Consider the following 18,676-nt stretch of genomic DNA (forward strand, 5'->3'; position numbering starts at 1 on the left):
CACCCAAAAATTTTGGCGAATGTGAGAGGTAAAATTGTGAATGTGAGAGGTAAAATTGTGAATGTGAGAGGTAAAATTGTGAAAATTGTGAATGTGAGAGGTAAAATTGTGAAAATTGTGAATGTGAGAGGTAATATTGTGAATGTGAGAGGTAAAATTGTGAATGTGAGAGGTAAAATTGTGAATGTGAGAGGTAAAATTGTGAAAATTGTGAATGTGAGAGGTAAAATTGTGAATGTGAGAGGTAAAATTGTGAAAATTGTGAATGTGAGAGGTAAAATTGTGAAAATTCTGAATGTGAGAGGTAAAATTGTGAATGTGAGAGGTAAAATTGTTAATGTGAGAGGTAAAATTGTGAAAATTGTGAATGTGAGAGGTAAAATTGTGAATGTGAGAGGTAAAATTGTGAAAATTGTGAATGTGAGAGGTAAAATTGTGAATGTGAGAGGTAACATTGTGAACATTGTGAATGTGAGAGGTAATATTGTGAATGTGAGAGGTAAAATTGTGAAAATTGTGAATGTGAGAGGTAATATTGTGAATGTGAGAGGTAAAATTGTGAATGTGAGAGGTGAAATTGTGAATGTGAGAGGTAAAATTGTGAATGTGAGAGGTAAAATTGTGAATGTGAGAGAAAATTGTGAAAATTGTGAATGTGAGAAGTAAAATTGTGAATGTGAGAGGTAAAATTGTGAATGTGAGAGGTAAAATTGTGAAAATTGTGAATGTGAGAGGTAAAATTGTGAATGTGAGAGGTAAAATTGTGAATGTGAGAGGTAAAATTGTGAAAATTGTGAATGTGAGAGGTAAAATTGTGAATGTGAGAGGTAAAATTGTGAATGTGAGGTGAAATTGTGAATGTGAGAGGTAAAATTGTGAATGTGAGAGAAAATTGTGAAAATTGTGAATGTGAGAAGTAAAATTGTGAATGTGAGAGGTAAAATTGTGAATGTGAGAGGTAAAATTGTGAAAATTGTGAATGTGAGAGGTAAAATTGTGAATGTGAGAGGTAAAATTGTGAAAATTGTGAATGTGAGAGGTAAAATTGTGAATGTGAGAGGTAAAATTGTGAATGTGAGAGGTAAAATTGTGAATGTCAGAGGTAAAATTGTGAAAATTGTGAATGTGAGAGGTGAAATTGTGAATGTGAGAGGTAAAATTGTGAAAATTGTGAATGTGAGAGGTAAAATTGTGAATGTGAGAGGTGAAATTGTGAATGTGAGGGGTAAAATTGTGAATGTGAGAGGTAAAATTGTGAATGTGAGAAGTAAAATTGTGAAAACTGTGAATGTGAGAGGTATTTTTTGTGTATGTGAGAGGGAAGATTGAATAATGGCTTATACGGCCCCTCATATATGAAGGGCTTGTTTTGTACACGGAAACAAAGCCGTGTACACAGGGTTCATATAAAATCTTGGTAGTTAGTCGAGATAACTTGCTAGGAGTTAGATAGAGTAGATAGATACTGCTTTCTGTAGTACTGTAAACCAGGATGCTTTTCTGGTTATTCTGAGCCACAACTATCTGAGCTGCGTATGACTTGTAAAACTAAAAAAATGTCTTATTACGAGACACTATGAAGTTTCTTTCTTACTGAGTGCAGAAATATATAACTATAACAAGTACCATTTAAACTCAAGCTTTACCTGCTGAATGATTTTTCTGATGATGTCGTCTGCTCCAAATGTTTTAAAAGCAGCCTCGCCTGAACAGGGACTTGAACCCTGGACCCTCAGATTAAAAGTCTGATGCTCTACCGACTGAGCTATCCAGGCTCTGAATACATTATCTTACAGTAAGAACAAAGAATCTCAGTGTACCATTGTTCCTTTATATTCTACAAATCATATATACATACCTGTGTGTAGCTCACAGTTATGCTTCCCATTCCCACCATGTCGTACGCTTGAAATTTATCTGCAAAAGAGGAGAAACAATTAACAGTTGGTAACATCTGAGCTGTGGTGTCTTTCCTGTAGGTTCGTAGAGTTTACTGTTCAGGACGTCCTGCATTCTTTTTAAAAGACTGGAATTGATTTCAAGAAGATTTTTAAAAGGAAATGTTAGTTTTGACACCTGATGTGTGATTTAACTTTATAGATCAATGCATTATAGCCAATTATTCAAATGTATGAGATTAAAAGTGGCAAATCTACAAGAAAAAAGTAGCAGATTTATGAGATTAAAAGTGCCAAATATATGAGGAAAAAAAGTCACAGATTTATGAGATTAAAAGTGGCAAATTATGAGAAAAAAGTTGCAGGTTTAAGAGATTTAAAGTGGAAAATCTATGAGAAAAAAGTAGCAGATTTATGAGATTAAACGTGGCAAATCTAGGAGAAAAAGTTGCCGATTTATGAGATTAAACGTGGCAAATCTAGGAGAAAAAGTTGCCGATTTATGAGATTAAAAGTGGCAAATATACGAGAAAAAAAGTCACAGATTTATGAGATTAAACGTGGCAAATTATGAGAAAGAATTTGCAGGTTTAAGAGATTTAAAGTGGAAAATCTATGAGAAAAAAAGATGCAAATGTATGAGATTAAAAGTGGCAAATCTACAAGAAAAAAGTAGCAGATTTATGAGATTAAACGTGGCAAATCTAGGAGAAAAAGTTGCCGATTTATGAGATTAAACATGGCAAATCTAGGAGAAAAAATTGCCGATTTATGAGATTAAAAGTGGCAAATATACGAGAAAAAAATCACAGATTTATGAGATTAAAAGTGGCAAATTATGAGAAAAAAGTTGCAGGTTTAAGAGATTTAAAGTGGAAAATCTATGAGAAAAAAGATGCAGATTTATGAGATTAAACGTGGCAAATCTAGGAGAAAAAGTTGCCGATTTATGAGATTAAACATGGCAAATCTAGGAGAAGAAGTTGCCGATTTATGAGATTAAAAGTGGCAAATATACGAGAAAAAAAGTCACAGATTTATGAGATTAAACGTGGCAAATTATGAGAAAGAATTTGCAGGTTTAAGAGATTTAAAGTGGAAAATCTATGAGAAAAAAAGATGCAAATGTATGAGATTAAAAGTGGCAAATCTACAAGAAAAAAGTAGCAGATTTATGAGATTAAACGTGGCAAATCTAGGAGAAAAAAATGCCGATTTATGAGATTAAAAGTGGCAAATATACGAGAGAAAAAAGCCACAGATTTATGAGATTAAAAGTGGCAAATTATGAGAAAAAAATTGCAGGTTTAAGAGATTTAAAGTGGAAAATCTATGAGAAAAAAGTAGCAGATTTATGAGATTAAACGTGGCAAATCTAGGAGAAAAAATTGCCGATTTATGATATTAAAAGTGGCAAATCTAGGAGAAAAAGTTGCAGATTTATGAGATTAAAAGTGGCAAATTATGAGAAAAAATTTGCAGGTTTAAGAGATTTAAAGTGAAAAATCTATGAGAAAAAAGATGCAAATGTATGAGATTAAAAGTTTGGGAACCGCTGCTCTCAGGCATCATGTACTGCTTCCACATATTTATTTTCCCGTTGATCAGCTTGTCTTATTGAATGTTATCTCCCTTACTGATCATGCTGCCCAGTTTCATCAACAGGTACAGGAAGCCGGGGTAGCTGACGGTCATGTCAGGCTCCGTGTATCTCAGTCCGACCAGCTGCATGATCAGATCATCCACCATGACGCCTGGAGCAGACACACACACACACACACACGTCAGGATGCAAAAGTATCATATACTATCGGATTGTTATTATTACTCATGTAACATAAATATTTATGTTGTAGCTTCAGAGCTAATTCTGTTTTTTAAGGGGTGAACATTTCTTTTAAATTAATTTATATATATACACTACTGGTCAAAAGTTTTAGAACACACCAACTTTTCCAGAATTTAATTGAAAATGATGCAGTTTAATGTCTCAGTGTACTCTGAAATTAATGCACATTTGCAACATTTAAAATTCTTTATTGAGCATGATAGTGTTTTGAAATTAAAAAAAAGATTCAAAATCACATTTTATGTTGGACTAAAGGACTAAAAAAAAGACACAAAATGACAAAAAAAGACACAAAATGACTAAAAAAAGACACAAAATGACCAAAAAAAGACACAAAATGACTTCCAAAGACATGAAAAGAATTAAAAAATGGACAAAATAGCCCAAGACTCCATAGAGTTAAGTTGTTAACCCATTTCTTGTTCCCTGAAAAAGGCCAACTTGTATAATTCTGAAATGTACATTATTTTTCAGTTCTGTTTAAGCTTACCTTTTTTTATTTACCTCTGGCAGTTCACCACTTACCTTTGTACCCTTTCAAGCTGTTCATTTGATTTGAACTGCTTGAATTTCAATAAAAAACTGGAAAAATTGGGGTGTTCTAAAACTTTTGACTGGTCGTGTATATTTTCTGTGCAGTGTTTCATATCCAACAGCTGACTCTGTCTACATTGTATATAATGTCCCTAATTTTTTATTTTATTTCTGTTGTTAATACTTTTTATATTTCTACTTGTTTAAATTGTAAATTGTTAATATTTTGTTATGTTTTTTACTTGTAAATTGTCTTATACCTTTCATATGTTTCTATATATGTTTCTTATTGTTTTTTGCTACTGTAACTCAGGAAATTTCCCCGTTGTGGGACCAATAAAGGAAATCTTAATCTTAATTCATCATATATTTTTGATCTTTCTATTTTTTTTTAACTGCACTGTGACAGAAAACACTCATTAGGTGTTAACTTCACTTAAAAAAATAACAATACCTACTGATAACATAGGTGTAAAAAGCTTACTATAATAATATTTTTTGTTTTACAATATATATTTTATGAAAATGTTGGCCAATTAAAGTTGTGTCCCAGATTTTTTGCCAACAGATTTTTGTCTTGACGACTAAAGCAACAAATTGTTGATTGTTGATGATATAATATAATGATATATGATTGGATTTGGTTGAAAAGCAAAGAAGAAGGAAACGAGGAGGTTTAGCTCTCCCTGCTGGTCAGATAAGATTCCCTGACAGGTGTGTAACCTGAACATTTGTTCCATTATGCAGCTGAGAAATGAATGAACTTTTTATTTATGTGTCTCTGTGTTTTTACCTGCTGCCTTCAGAGCGCGCTCCACCTCTCGGTACTCCAGACGCTTCGTCTTGTTCTTGTCAAACACCAGGAAGATATCCTGAGGAGAGATTAAAACACAATTTACTAAAAAAAAATGTCTAACTACATAACCACTTACACCGTAACCAGTGGCGGTTCTAGACCAGTTTTACTGTGGGGGCCAAGGAGGGGCCAGTGTTTAATCAGAGGGGCACATTAGCACATGAAAAAATGGCAAAGATGATATTTAAGCCTTCAAAATATTTGAATGTGTTGAAAAAGACACAAAATGACCAAAAAAGACACAAAATGAGAAGACAGAATAACCAAAAAAAAACCCCACAGAAGACATAAAAATGAAAAAAAGACACAAAATTACCAAAAAAAAAGACACAAAATGACTTACAAAGACACGTAAAGACATGGAAAGGATTCAAAAATGGACAAAACAGCCCTATAAGACTCCATAGAGTTAAACTATTATACAAGTTACACATTCTGGGTTCCTTTTGTGTACAATGAGATATTGTTTGAACAAAAAAAAAGGTTAGAATTGTTCCATTGTTCATTGTTATAAATTGATCATTTTATTATTAATTTAACCCAATACACAATGTTACCTCTCACATTCACAATTTTACTTCTCACAGAATTCTCTCAAAATTGTGTATGTGAGAGGCAAGAATGAATTATGGCCTAGTTTTTTGCAATATTTTGAGAGCATTTTTAATTCTATACTCATCAAAGGAATTAGATAATGCGCAGTAATTTATTTTGGTTTCTCTCTGATAATTTTGCAAATCTAAAAGATGAGCTCTCCAGCCCACTTATGTGTACACAGGCAGAGGCTGGCATGCAGTTTCTACTTTGACCATCATTTTGAATGCATTGTTCTGGTTTCTGCTGTGTTGATCATCCTACCGTCCACCTCCTGATCTTGTCCCACAGAGCCTGGAACTCCGGCCAGTTCAGCTGAGCGATGCCTTGGCTCTGAAACACGGAGTCAAGGAAACACCAACAGTCCTCTACAGCAGTAGTTCTAATCCTCTTTGAGTGGCGACCCCCAATTTAACATGCATGTTGTCCGCGACCCCCGCTCACTGAACACAATCTCACAAGCACAGTTCAGATCACCCAAAAAAGAAACAAAATGACCTAAAAATGGAAACAAAATGACCAAAAAAGACACAAAATGACAAAAAAAGACACAAAATTACCAAAAAAAAGACACAAATAACCAAAAAAAGACACAAAATGACCAGAAAAAGACACAAAATGACAAAAAAAAGACACAAATTACCAAAAAAGACACAAAATGACCAAAAAAAGACACAAAATGACCAGAAAAAGACACAAAATGACCAAAAATAGGCACAAATTGACCACAAAATGATTAAAAAAAAGACACAAATTGACCAAAAAAGACACAAAATGACCAAAAAGAGTAAAACACATGGACACTTTAACACAGTGGAGACAGAGCTGACGACTTCCAAAATGATTTGGCGACCCCCAGAAATCATCTTGCGACCCCAACTGGGGTCGGGACCCCAAGGTTGAGAAAAGCTGCTCTACAGAGACAATTCACTCAGGTACTGGTTTATTGGGAACACTGAGTTAAAACTAATGCAGTCTAATAATAAATAAATCATGAAGAAATCCTCCCTTCATGAGGGGCTGATTCAGCTTTATCTCTAGTGATATTGATTGTAACGCCGTACAGAGGGTTTTTTCTGCGGTGAAAAGTAACGAAGTACAGTAGTAAATACTGTATTTTATATGTTTCAAAAATAATGAATTCACAGAGGTCGAGGTTTGAAGAATGTGATGTGCTGTTCAGAGAGAGCTGAGCTCCTTAAAGTACTTTGATTTCTTGTGAATTAACTGCAAAGAGAGTATACTCTGAAAATACATTTTTCCCAGAGGTAAAGAGAATAATGGTTAACTGTGATTTGTTTTCCACACTGTCAACTACTGTAAAGGAACAATAGTGAACTGCAGCTGTTTTTCTTACTGTGAACATCTTTAATCAGAGCCTGGATAGCTCAGTCGGTAGAGCATCAGACTTTTAATCTGAGGGTCCAGGGTTCAAGTCCCTGTTCAGGCGATACAAGTTTTAGAATACTTGAAGCAGACAGCATCAGAAAAATCATTCAGCAGATAATACTTAAATGAAATCCCATGCAGTAGTAATTGATACACATCGTGATAGTGCTGCTTGTAGTAAACCCTTCCTGCAGTTTGTAACAAGAAAGCTTTGAATCCTCTGTCAAGCATTTTTTCTTTTTCAGAAGTTAAGACATTTTTTCGTCTTCTAAGTTTTTCCTACTATACTTTTGTTGTTTTTGAAATGGTAATTTGCAGTCACATTTGCTGTGCTTTGCATTATGTGTGTTAGAGCCATTTTGTACATTGTGGACAAGCTGATAAATAATTCAGATTTGTATTTCATAGTTCATGGTTCTTTATTAAGGTTGTAAGAATGCCTATTGGTTCATAGGAATTGCACTCTTCTTATTGGCTGAGATGTGTGTACAACAATAATTCCTTACTTTGTTTTAATTAGGATTATGGAGACGAGGAGAGCACACTAGTTTTTGACCGTGCTCATAATTATTATTATTTTTTGGATTGCTGCAGTTTATTATTTGTAATGCTCAAACGAAAGGTTTTCAATAAACCATAAGAAAGAAACTGTGGGATTTTTTCGGCTTAAGACACGCGTCAACTACATCCTCACGCTCCATAATTGAAGTGTGCGTTTCAAGTAAAACTAGACGGAGCCACACTAACAATGTGAAAACAGTGAGCTACTATTCCAGACTGATTTTGAGATTCTGATTGTGAAGTATTTAACTTGTGACAGAAGTAAAGTACACAGACCAGAGTTGTCTGGAGCTGACCTCTGTTCTGTCTTTTTTAGCTCCAAGGAAACTTAAAGGATTTCTCACCTGAACAGGGATTTGAACCCTCAGATTAAAAGTCTGATGCTCTACCGACTGAGCTATCCAGGCTCTGATGGCAGAAATCACAGTAAGAATAAACTCTCTGTCTTAAACTATTGTGTTTTTACAGAGGTAAAATCAATAGTACACCGACTTTCTTTCTGCTTACTGTACTGTTATCTTTTAATCTGAAGGTTCAGGGTTCAAGTTCCTGTTTGGGTGATAGTTTCTTTGAAGTAGGACAAATGTCTGCTGCTGCTGAAGTTCAGGAAACTCTAGTCATTAAGAAATAATCTATAGTACACTTCTAAGCCATCAGTCACCATGTCCAAATATTACATATAATATTATTACATTATTGTCCTATAATATAATGCACAAAGAAAATATTTAGGCTCAATACCATGCAGTAAACAGCACATGCTGAGCAAAGTATGTGAAATATGCTTAAAACACCAGCACTAAAGGTTAAACAATTTTCATGTCACACAATTGTTTTTTGTTATTGAAGACTTTAAAAGGAACAATAGTACAAACTCAATATGTTTTAAAACAATAGTTCACTGTGATTGTTTCGTTTTACTGTGAAGATTTCTGATCATCAGAGCCTGGATAGCTCAGTCGGTAGAGCATCAGACTTTTAATCTGAGGGTCCAGGGTTCAAGTCCCTGTTCAGGCGATGCAAATTTTAAAATACTTAATACTAGGTTTAATCACTAGGTATGCAATAAACACTGATAATAACAAGCAAGAGCTGCAAAAATAACATTACTGCAGAGAACTATGTCGCAGTTCCAGTTCAGGATTCTGCATATTATCCTACTACAATACTATTTAATAATCCCAATATACAGCAACGTATGTCACATATGCCAAAAATACCAGAATGTCCCACTGCATTCATCTGCACTATGCAGTATGTAAACCAGCCTGATGTTCTGGTTATTGTGACCTACAAACCTCTGAGCAGCATTTATTATGTTATTAAACTGAAGTACCTGAAGCAAGTTCAACATACCGAGGAGATCTGGTTGTCTCGCTTCACTAAGCCTAACAACCGCAGTCACAGATAAGTGGTATCACAAAGGTGGTTATCAACTTTCTCAGTTCACCGAGGCTTTCCTCTTCAGGCTCTGTGCTCTCTGCAATTGTATGACATGCAAAATGTTTACCATTAAGTGTTGTAGGAAGGTAACTCTAAGTATTAGGCGTGTTAGAAAAATAGCTTGAAGAAACCTTGAAAATTGAATTATCTGACACTGACCGAAAATCCCCACCTATTTCTCCTATTTCTTTTCCTGTTGCTGTCTGCTTCAGGAATTTTTACAGGGGTAGATCAACTGTTTTTAAGATTGAGATTAAGCTATTCCCTAAATCCCACAACAAGGAAGTGCATGCTTGTTCTGATAAAACATATATATATATATATATATTTACTGACTAATGTAATACAGATAATTAATATCATATCATTTTTTAAGGATACATCCATGAGGACCACGAGGCTCTTGCAGTGCTCTAGAGCCAAGTACTTCTCACTGCCAGCCAACACTGAGGAGCAAAACAAGTTATATTTTAACGTGAATACATTATACAATTATCATGTAAAAGAGTTAGAAAAGTTATTAAAGCATGAGTCTGTTTGATACTGTTTCATAGGTTAGTTGTAGATGGTAGGTCAAGGCTGTGGTGGGGTCAACAACAAGGAGATCATTGTGAATATTGATATTGTTATGTTAATGACACTCAAATAGCCTGAAAAAGGCTATTTGAGTGTCATTAACATAACAATATCAAGTATAGTAGAGGTGGGTGTGGATCCCCAGGACAAACAATCGTGAATACCACCAGTCTGCCTCATAGATATGCATTAGTATATCACAAACACACAAAAAAGGGGGGTAATATTTGGAGAAAAAAGTCGCTGATATATGAGATGAAAAAAGTGGCAAATCTAGGAGAAAAAAAGTTGCAGATATATGAGATTAAAAGTGGCAAATCTACAAGAAAAAGGCCTGGATTCATACTCGGACATATCTGTCTGCAAAAAGTTAGCTAGCTAGCTGAATTTCCTTTAGGGGGAAGAGTGGCCGCTGGGAAAGTCTCAGGCCACGCCCTCTCAAATGTCACTGTGATTGTTTGGTTTTACTGTGAAGATTTCTAATCATCAGAGCCTGGATAGCTCAGTCGGTAGAGCATCAGACTTTTAATCTGAGGGTCCAGGGTTCAAGTCCCTGTTGTTAAAATAATTGATTATTTTCTATATTGGTAAATGATTTTATGCTTTATTTCTCTGTTCTCTGTCTCTGTTCTCTGTTCTGACGCAGGTCACTATCAAAGGTCAAACCTTGACTGTAATAAATATCTCTATGCATTTATATTAAGTCAGACAATATGATTTGATACACTGATTGTGTTTGTGTGTTAATATTGATGTAGAAAACTATGATTACTTTAATTACATATATTCCATTTGCTTAAACTGATTAAGATTCTATAACTCACAAAGAATGACATCCAGATATATTGATGCAGAGTTTTTGCTGTGTGTGTATGTGTGTCTGGAGAGGAGGGCCACAGAAGGCCAAGTGAAAGTCCCGTGTGAAAATGTCTGTAAGTCATAACAAGGAAAAATGTTTGTGCTAACAAGTTTGTTAGCAGGCCAAAAGGCCTTGTCCTGGGTAGCAGGGATTGTTTTGCCCAGGTGGCCTGATGTGTGACGGTATGAAAGAAGACTGGCGAATCAGCGATCAAGAAGGCGGGACTTCCTGGAGGAAATCAACCAGCATGTTTTGTAAACAATTGTAAGGTTATTTTAATGGGTTCCAGGGAGGGACTCGTGGTTCAGACTTCACGAACTGAAAACACGTCTGTTTGTATTCAGGGACATGAGTTAATTTTGAACCCGGAGATCTCTGTAAAGTGCACATTTTTTGACGTATTGTAATAAAACTTTTGTTAAACTGAGAAACTTGGACGTCTCCAGCTCTTCATTTCCCCATCAAAGAATGCGCAGAAAAATGGTGAGGTTTTTTCTGTTGGTGACAGATTTTTTCTGTCGGTGACAGATTATCAATTTTCAAGGTTTCCTCATGCAATTTTTCTAACAAATGGTGACCCCGACGTGATGGGGAATGGAAGCTGGAGGACGTGAGTATTAAAATAAATTTTTTATATATGCTTGATCTGAAATTTAACCTGTAATTCTCTTTGGAAATAGATAACAGCCTGAATTATTGCTGATACCACTGACATCCAGACTTTGTTGACAACAGCAGGGTACCCTAAAAAAGGAAGGTGAGCACAAACCTTTTTAATAAAATCTGTGCAAATTGGCCTAATTGCAAAATTGAGTTGTTGTCAATAGAAAACAGATGTCATAGTTAGAAATACAATACGTCAAGAAGATTTATTGACTTATAAAAAATAACAAAAATAATAAAAAAATAAATAAAACAAATAAAACATTTTATTTTAATTAAAAATTAAAATAGAATAAAATAAAAATAGAAGAAAGAGGGGGCATACGACTGTCCAGCTCGAAGACAGGGGATAACGGTCCCGCTGTAAGGCCTTTTTGATGTAAAGGGGGACCGGGGTGTCTCGCCGAAAACAGGAATCCGCGGTTGGAGTTCGCTGTATAAATTGCAGAAAAGGTGGATTACGTGATTTTAATCCAGCCTGAAGACAGAGAATACGGTTCAGGCGATGCAAGTTTTAAAATACTTAATACTAGGTTTAATCACATGCGGTATGCAATAAACACTGATAATAACAAGCAAGAGCTGCAAAAATAACATTACTGCAGAGAACTAGAGAAAAAAGTCGCTGATATATGAGATTAAAAGTGGCAAATCTAGGAGAAAAAGGCCTGGATTCAAACTCGGACATATCTGTCTGCAAAAAGCTAGCTAGCTAGCTGAGTTTCCTTTAGGGGGAAGAGTGACCGCTGGAAAGTCTCAGACCACGCCCTCTCAAATGTCCGCTCACTCTCCATTACAAAAAGGGCCCAGAGGGATTTACATTATGGAGGTGACGTATGGTCTTCGATCGTAGCTTAATCGCTTAGTGACAGTTTCAACCGTGATCACTGATCACATACGCAATGGATTCAACACGGGGGACGCAACGGTTGCTGCCGTCACTAACTGTGCACAACGTCCACCACTGATCATAAACAAAGCAGCATGGCTAATTATGCACAGCGTCTCCGCTGATCTTAAACATCGTGATCGTGAATTAACCGGCATCGCTAACTGTGCAGAGTTTCCTGTGCTTGTTGTAAACAAACAGAGATCGCTAAATGAACACCTCCTGCAGCAGCAGCACACACACACTGTACTGCTACAGAGCTAACTGTTAGCCTGTTAGCACATACACACTGTACTGCTACAGAGCTAACTGTTAGCCTGTTAGCAATTTGCAGACTGGACGCTAAGGGCTTAACATCCCCTCCGGCTCTGTGACTGCAGCTGGGAGAGACTGCTGCAGGAGGAATGTGACGCTTCCACTTGTTCTTACTCCTCTTAATGAGCCGCCGGCCCCCGCAGGTCGTTAAGAAGAGCAAGAACGAGTCTCCAATAACACCAGAAAAAGTTGCTAGATTTGTCGCTAGTTGCATTTTTGAAAAATAGTTGCTAGGGGAGTCTGAAAAGTTGCTAAATATAGCGACAAAGTTGGCAACACTGCTTCGCAGGCTTTTACAAATGGTGCGTGTTGTTGTGGCGTCAAGTACTACGTCACATCCTGCTTAGCGTTCTATCCAATCAGCAACCAGGCTTTTTTCAGGGGAGAAAAACGGCCCTGCTCTTCAACAGGGACAAAAAAAGTCGAGTCAAAAGACCGCTCCGGACAGCTCACATTCAAATTAGGGGCGTTTTGGCGAGTGAGACCCCCCTCATTCCGGGTATTGGACAGTAATGGAAACACCCCTACTGTTTACAGCTTTGAAATCAAATCAAATCAAATCAATTTTATTTATATAGCCCAAAATCGCAAATCACAGATTTGCCTCAAAGGGCTTCACAGACTGTACATGGTACCACACCCTCTGTCCTTAGACCCTCACATCGGCCAGGGAAAAACTCCTTAAAAAACCCTTTGAAGTGTAACTTGTTTCCACAATCCTAAAAGGAATTCCTGTTGAAAGCAACAAGACTGAACAAGAGTATTCATGTAATCCACCCATTGCAGCAGACAGACAGACAAAGAGAGAGAGACACTGACCTCCTCCCTGTATGGCTTCAGTCAGCAGGCTGTGGAGGTGAGCTGGTTTACAAAGCCGTTTCTAATGGAAAAACAATTACACAACATTAAGGTCAGTGTAACACACACAGACACTCCTCTTCACATCTTTCTCATTACAGCTTGTGGTTTAACCCAGTTTAATTGATGTGTATGAACCTGCAGGGAGCAGCAGAAGGGTGGGGTGGACCACACCACAACACATCTGTGCCAGAAAATACATTTTCACATCATTATTGTGATTGTCTAAAATGCTCCTCTGTAGCTTCTACTATGCTGGTAATTTTCCATTTTACTGGTATAATGTCTTTCCCTCAGGCCTGTGGCCGCAGAAGCAAGAAGCTGAATTTTATCTGATGAAATTTTTATATGTTATCTATTATTACATATTATATTATATATATTATATACTGTACTATTATTATTATTATTATTATTATATACCGTCTAGTCACTATAGCATTGTTGCCTCATATCACCAGTTTAATTATTACCATCATCTGCCAACCATCCTACCAACTGATCTTCTTTTTTAACTTCTTAAGTGTCCTTGTTCTATTCTGGGTTTTTTTGTATTGTTGTTTTTATTTATGCTACCTCAGTATTTTATTCTATTGTATTTTATTGTACTTGAATACCGAACTGCTGTGACAACCGAATTTCCCTTCGGGGATGAATAAAGTAATCTATCTATCTATCTCTCTATCTCTCTATCTATCTATCTATCTATCTATCTATCTATCCATCTATCCATCTATCTATCTATCTATCTATCTTATCTATCTATCTATCTATCTATCTTATCTATCTATCTATCTATCTATCTATCTATCTATCTATCTATCTATCTATCTATCTATCTATCTAAATGTGTATTATCACAGAAATCGGGGCTCACTCTGACTAAAATCCTGCGAGAATGCTGTTAGTTTGAGTCCGGATCTGCTTCATTTTACATGTGACCTTAATAAAAGGCTTGCATTGACACCAGACTTTTTTCTCCGGTTGTGTTTACTCTTGGGGTTCCAATCAATGAACCTGAATCCTTCACATTATGTTAAGTTTAAACCTTGGTGTTCAGCAGCTGTGTGTGCGTGACCTCACCTTGTTGCTGTGCTTGAGGAACAGCTGTTTGATGGCTTTAGGTGAAGGGAGAGCAGCCTGGTGAGGGAATGAAATCTGCAGGAAGAAAGTCACAATTCAGAAACACGACTTAACTTTCCTTCACTACAACTTTCTAGACGTTTAATTAGCTTTGCTGGTTGCTGTAATAAACTGAATCAACCCTGTGGGTGTCAGTATCTTGCATATATCTGTTCCTTACTTGTTGTTTTTTTAACTGTGCACAGTACAGAGTTAATTTCTCCGGTTTCTCTCTGAATTGCTGGATCCATGCTTTCCTCATGCCTGAATTTGATTTCTTGAAACGCTGTTGATGTGACAAAGACTAAAAAGAGGTTTTTAATTGTTACGTCTTTTTTTTAAAAAATACTGAGATTTTACAGAGGTAGATATGCTCTCTAGAGTGTATGAGGACAGCAGTGTACCAGGTATATGTTTTCGTATTATCTGTTGTTGATATCTGCTTCAAATGTTCTAAAACTTACCTCTCCTGAACAGGGACTTGAACCCTGGACCCTCAGATTAAAAGTCTGATGCTATCCAGGCTCTGAATGTACTCATTTACAGTGAAGAACAAAAGTGTACTATAGTTTTTTTATAGTTTACAATACACATACCTCTATGAAAACTGTTTTAAAACAATAGTTCACCGTGATTGTTTCCTCTTACTGTGAAGATCTGCACTTATCAGAGCCTGGATAGCTCAGTCGGTAGAGCATCAGACTTTTAATCTGAGGGTCCAGGGTTCAAGTCCCTGTTCAGGCGATAGTTTCTTTAAACCAGGACAGATGTTTGCTGCTAAAGTTCAGATGACTCTGGACTCACTAACAAATGATCTACAGTACTGTTCTGATCCATCAATCACTATGTCCAAATATGACATTTAATAATATGTTAGTAGACACAGAAAATACTCAGGTTTAGTCCCATGCAGTGCACAGCAGCATATGTGGATAATAATAAAAACAACTTCATTCAAACTCTAATACTCTGGATTGTATAGGTTACTTTAGTTACAAGTAAACTGCATCACAGTTCCAGTCTCGGAGTCAGAGTCAAATGCAGTATACTAATAAATACCAGGATTATTAGTACACTGTCCCCCTACACTCAGTCAGTAGAGCATCAGACTTTTAATCTGAGGGTCCAGGGTTCAAGTCCCTGTTCAGGCGAGACATCCTTTAATCCTTGGAGCCAAAAAAGTCAGGAAAGATATGTGCTGCTGCTGGTGACTCTACTTTAAAATACTTGAAGCAGACAGCATCAGGAAAATCATTGGGCAGATAATACTTAACCTAAAACTTCCTGTAAAACCTCTGGGCGATTTTAAAATAACCTGACGTTTTTCTGGAAATTCATCAGAAGTGTCAACGCTTCTACTAAATAATAGATTTTTCAGCCTCTGTAGCAGATAGAAATGAAATTCATAAAGTATTTGAGAGCTTAAACAAATACTACAAAACGACGTAAACGCTAATTGATACACATCGTGATAGTGCTGCTCGTTGTAAACCCTTCCTGCAGTTTGTAACAAGAAAGCTTTGAATTCCCTCTCCAGTATTTTTTTCTTTTAAAAAAAGTTAATACATGTTTTTCCTCTGCACTATATTTTTGTTGTTTTTGCAACGGTAATTTACAGTCATATTTGCTGTGCTTTGCACTATCAAATCAAATCAAATCAATTTTATTTATATAGCCCAAAATCACAAATCACAGATTTGCCTCAAAGGGCTTTTTGTGAACTAAGATTCCAGACTGACTTTGAGATTCTGATTGTGAAGTATTTAAATTTTGACTAGGGCTGGGCGATATGGTCCTGAAAGAATATCACGATAGTACAGGCTATTTTTGCGATAACGATATTCTTGACGATATTAGGAAATACTTAACCCTTTATCAGGCAAAGAACTATATTTGGTAACTTCAGGTAATATTTCGAGAAAAAAGTTGCAAATTGACTAGATTAAAGTGGCAAATCTACGAGAAAAAAATTTGCAGATTTATGAGATTTAAAGTGGCAAATCTGTGCGAAAAAAGTCGCAGATTTACGAGAAAAAAAGTGGGGAAAAAAGCAACTTTTTTCTCCCAGATTCACCACTTTAACCCTTAATAGAGCACTCATTGAAATACTTGCAAATTCCAAATTTCAACCCTAGAGAATATTGGAGGATATTACATAAAGCCAGAATGTGTAAAAAGAAACATATGGAAAAAAAAGTGCAGATTTATGAGATTTAAAGTGGTGAATCTTGTAAATTCTGTGGTGGATTCTCTTGACACACTGTGCTCTTATTTTGAAAGCTGCATGAATTTAGCGACAGGGAGTAAGTAGCTTTTTGTGATTAAAACAACTTTAACCACTACATCAAGAAGTAGGAACATTGCCAATATCATGATATGCATTTTTTTTAACCATAAAAAAAATATACCGATATTATCGTGAACGACACGATATGGCACAGCCCTAATTGTGACAGAAGTAAACTACACAGATCAGAGTTGTCTGGAGCTGACCTCTGTTCTGTCTTTTTTAGCTCCAAGGAAACCTAAAGGATTTCTCGCCTGAACAGGGACTTGAACCCTGGACCCTCAGATTAAAAGTCTGATGCTCTACCGACTGAGCTATCCAGGCTCCAACCTCTAACTAACACGGTAATTAAAGATAACCATACGGCCCTTCAAAGTCTAACTGCAGTAACTACGCAAAGGGTAAAACTGAGAAAAACTGCTTTAAAGTTTTTTAAGGTTTTTTTTAACTGGCCAGCCAAATGGGTTATAGGTAGGTAAGTGATATGACACTTATTTCTACATGTATTGATGATGTAATTCTTATGCTCAAAAATCATGATGATTTATTTGATCGTTAACCCCAAAAATGTAGTTACTGCACTCTGGTTTTGCATATCTGTAAAAGGTTCTAATAGTAATGTACAAACAAACAACCTTTTATATTTTGTTTTCAGTGAATAAACATTTTCAAATTGATTTTGTTATAGGTGTATTATAAAATGTGTAACAGCTCTATTCAAAGATTTGTGTATTTTAGACTTAATATTATAAAGCAATGTTATATTTTAGTCTTAATATAATTTTATCTCACTTTTTTTTACTTAATCTCTATCTAGATAATTTCCCTATCAAATAAAATTATAAATTCTAATATGTGTCTGTCTTGTCTTCACTATTCAACACAATGAAGAAATTCAAGGCTACACTGTATCAGACCGTGGTAAGTGCAATCACTGCGGTCTGTTTGATTTTGTAATTACTGAATTTTTTATGTCATTATTTCTATGAAATAAAGCAAAAAATTGAAATTTAAAATTTTGACACAAGATAAAACAGACATCAAGTTCATTTTTAGTTATAACTCAATTTCGACCAAAAATTTAGTTACTGCAGTTAGACTTTGTAGGGCAGCAAAGTCCACCATTACTCTCCAAGACTCTATATGTTCTTTGTGCATTGCATTATAAATGTTATTATGGTAAAAACTTGTAATGTATGTAGCCTTGTCTACATCACATGGTGAATATTTATTGATTTAGTGACTGATTTGTCCCCTACCTCTGTTATTGAATGGATGTCTTGTGGTGGTTTGTGAGCTGGGCTGGAAAACAAAAAACACATGAAAACATATGAGAAAAATTTAAAGCATAAATCCTACCAACATGGATGGAAATGACCAGGAAGCAAAATGTTCTTCTTCGCCAAGTATCGATATTTAGGGCTCAGTTTTAGGAAAATACTGGAGATATGGTATCATATGACACTAGAAGATCTAAGGAATCTACAGGCACCATGTCAGGATATCGTGTTGGGAAGTTGTTGAAATAATGCTGCAAAGTTCGGCTTTTTTTATGTTTCATTCCAATAAAATTGAGAGCAGTGAAGCTTTTTGAAAGTTTGATAAAATGCTGCAGTTGTTGTCGTCCAACATGTTTGACATCAGTTCAGTTCAGTTTGTCTGAATACTTTGTTGGTCAGTCTGTGGGTTTGACTCTCATTGTGGAGAAAAAAAGACTGAAGTGAGATGAATGAAGTTAATATATACACTACCGGTCAAAAGTTTTAGAACACCCCAATTTTTCCATTTTTTTATTGAAATTCAAGCAGTTCAAGTCAAATGAACAGCTTGAAAGGGTCCAAAGGTAAGTGGTGAACTGCCAGAGGTAAATAAAAAAAGGTAAGCTTAACCAAAACTGAAAAATAATGTACATTTCAGAATTATACAAGTAGGCCTTTTTCAGGGAACAAGAAGTGGGTTAACAACTTAACTCTATGGAGTCTT

The 18,676-nt window shown here is 35.9% G+C and overlaps 1 protein-coding gene and 5 non-coding genes across 6 annotated transcripts in view; 3 read left to right on the forward strand and 3 right to left on the reverse strand.

The window, feature by feature from the left end:
• zgc:85932 (uncharacterized protein LOC405875 homolog) overlaps positions 1 to 18,676 on the reverse strand; it is a 40,440-nt gene that overhangs the window by 778 nt on the left and 20,986 nt on the right. Inside the window, exons 12-19 of the mRNA XM_059331779.1 lie at positions 17,953 to 17,995; positions 14,368 to 14,442; positions 13,246 to 13,306; positions 9,506 to 9,570; positions 5,996 to 6,064; positions 5,075 to 5,153; positions 3,536 to 3,652; positions 1,859 to 1,917 (exon numbers count right to left, since the gene is read on the reverse strand). Coding sequence (XP_059187762.1) covers positions 1,859 to 1,917; positions 3,536 to 3,652; positions 5,075 to 5,153; positions 5,996 to 6,064; positions 9,506 to 9,570; positions 13,246 to 13,306; positions 14,368 to 14,442; positions 17,953 to 17,995 — 568 coding nt within the window. The remainder of the gene's footprint in view (positions 1 to 1,858; positions 1,918 to 3,535; positions 3,653 to 5,074; positions 5,154 to 5,995; positions 6,065 to 9,505; positions 9,571 to 13,245; positions 13,307 to 14,367; positions 14,443 to 17,952; positions 17,996 to 18,676) is intronic.
• On the reverse strand, positions 1,703 to 1,775 carry trnak-uuu (transfer RNA lysine (anticodon UUU)). Its single transcript has one exon. It is a non-coding gene; the product is annotated as a tRNA-Lys (tRNA).
• trnak-uuu (transfer RNA lysine (anticodon UUU)) lies at positions 7,109 to 7,181 on the forward strand. Its single transcript has one exon. It is a non-coding gene; the product is annotated as a tRNA-Lys (tRNA).
• trnak-uuu (transfer RNA lysine (anticodon UUU)) lies at positions 8,626 to 8,698 on the forward strand. The gene has a single exon. It is a non-coding gene; the product is annotated as a tRNA-Lys (tRNA).
• trnak-uuu (transfer RNA lysine (anticodon UUU)) lies at positions 15,078 to 15,150 on the forward strand. Its single transcript has one exon. It is a non-coding gene; the product is annotated as a tRNA-Lys (tRNA).
• Positions 16,945 to 17,017, reverse strand: trnak-uuu (transfer RNA lysine (anticodon UUU)). Its single transcript has one exon. It is a non-coding gene; the product is annotated as a tRNA-Lys (tRNA).

Source organism: Centropristis striata, chromosome 4 (genome assembly GCF_030273125.1).
Source record: "Centropristis striata isolate RG_2023a ecotype Rhode Island chromosome 4, C.striata_1.0, whole genome shotgun sequence".
Taxonomy (NCBI): Eukaryota; Metazoa; Chordata; class Actinopteri; order Perciformes; family Serranidae; genus Centropristis; species Centropristis striata.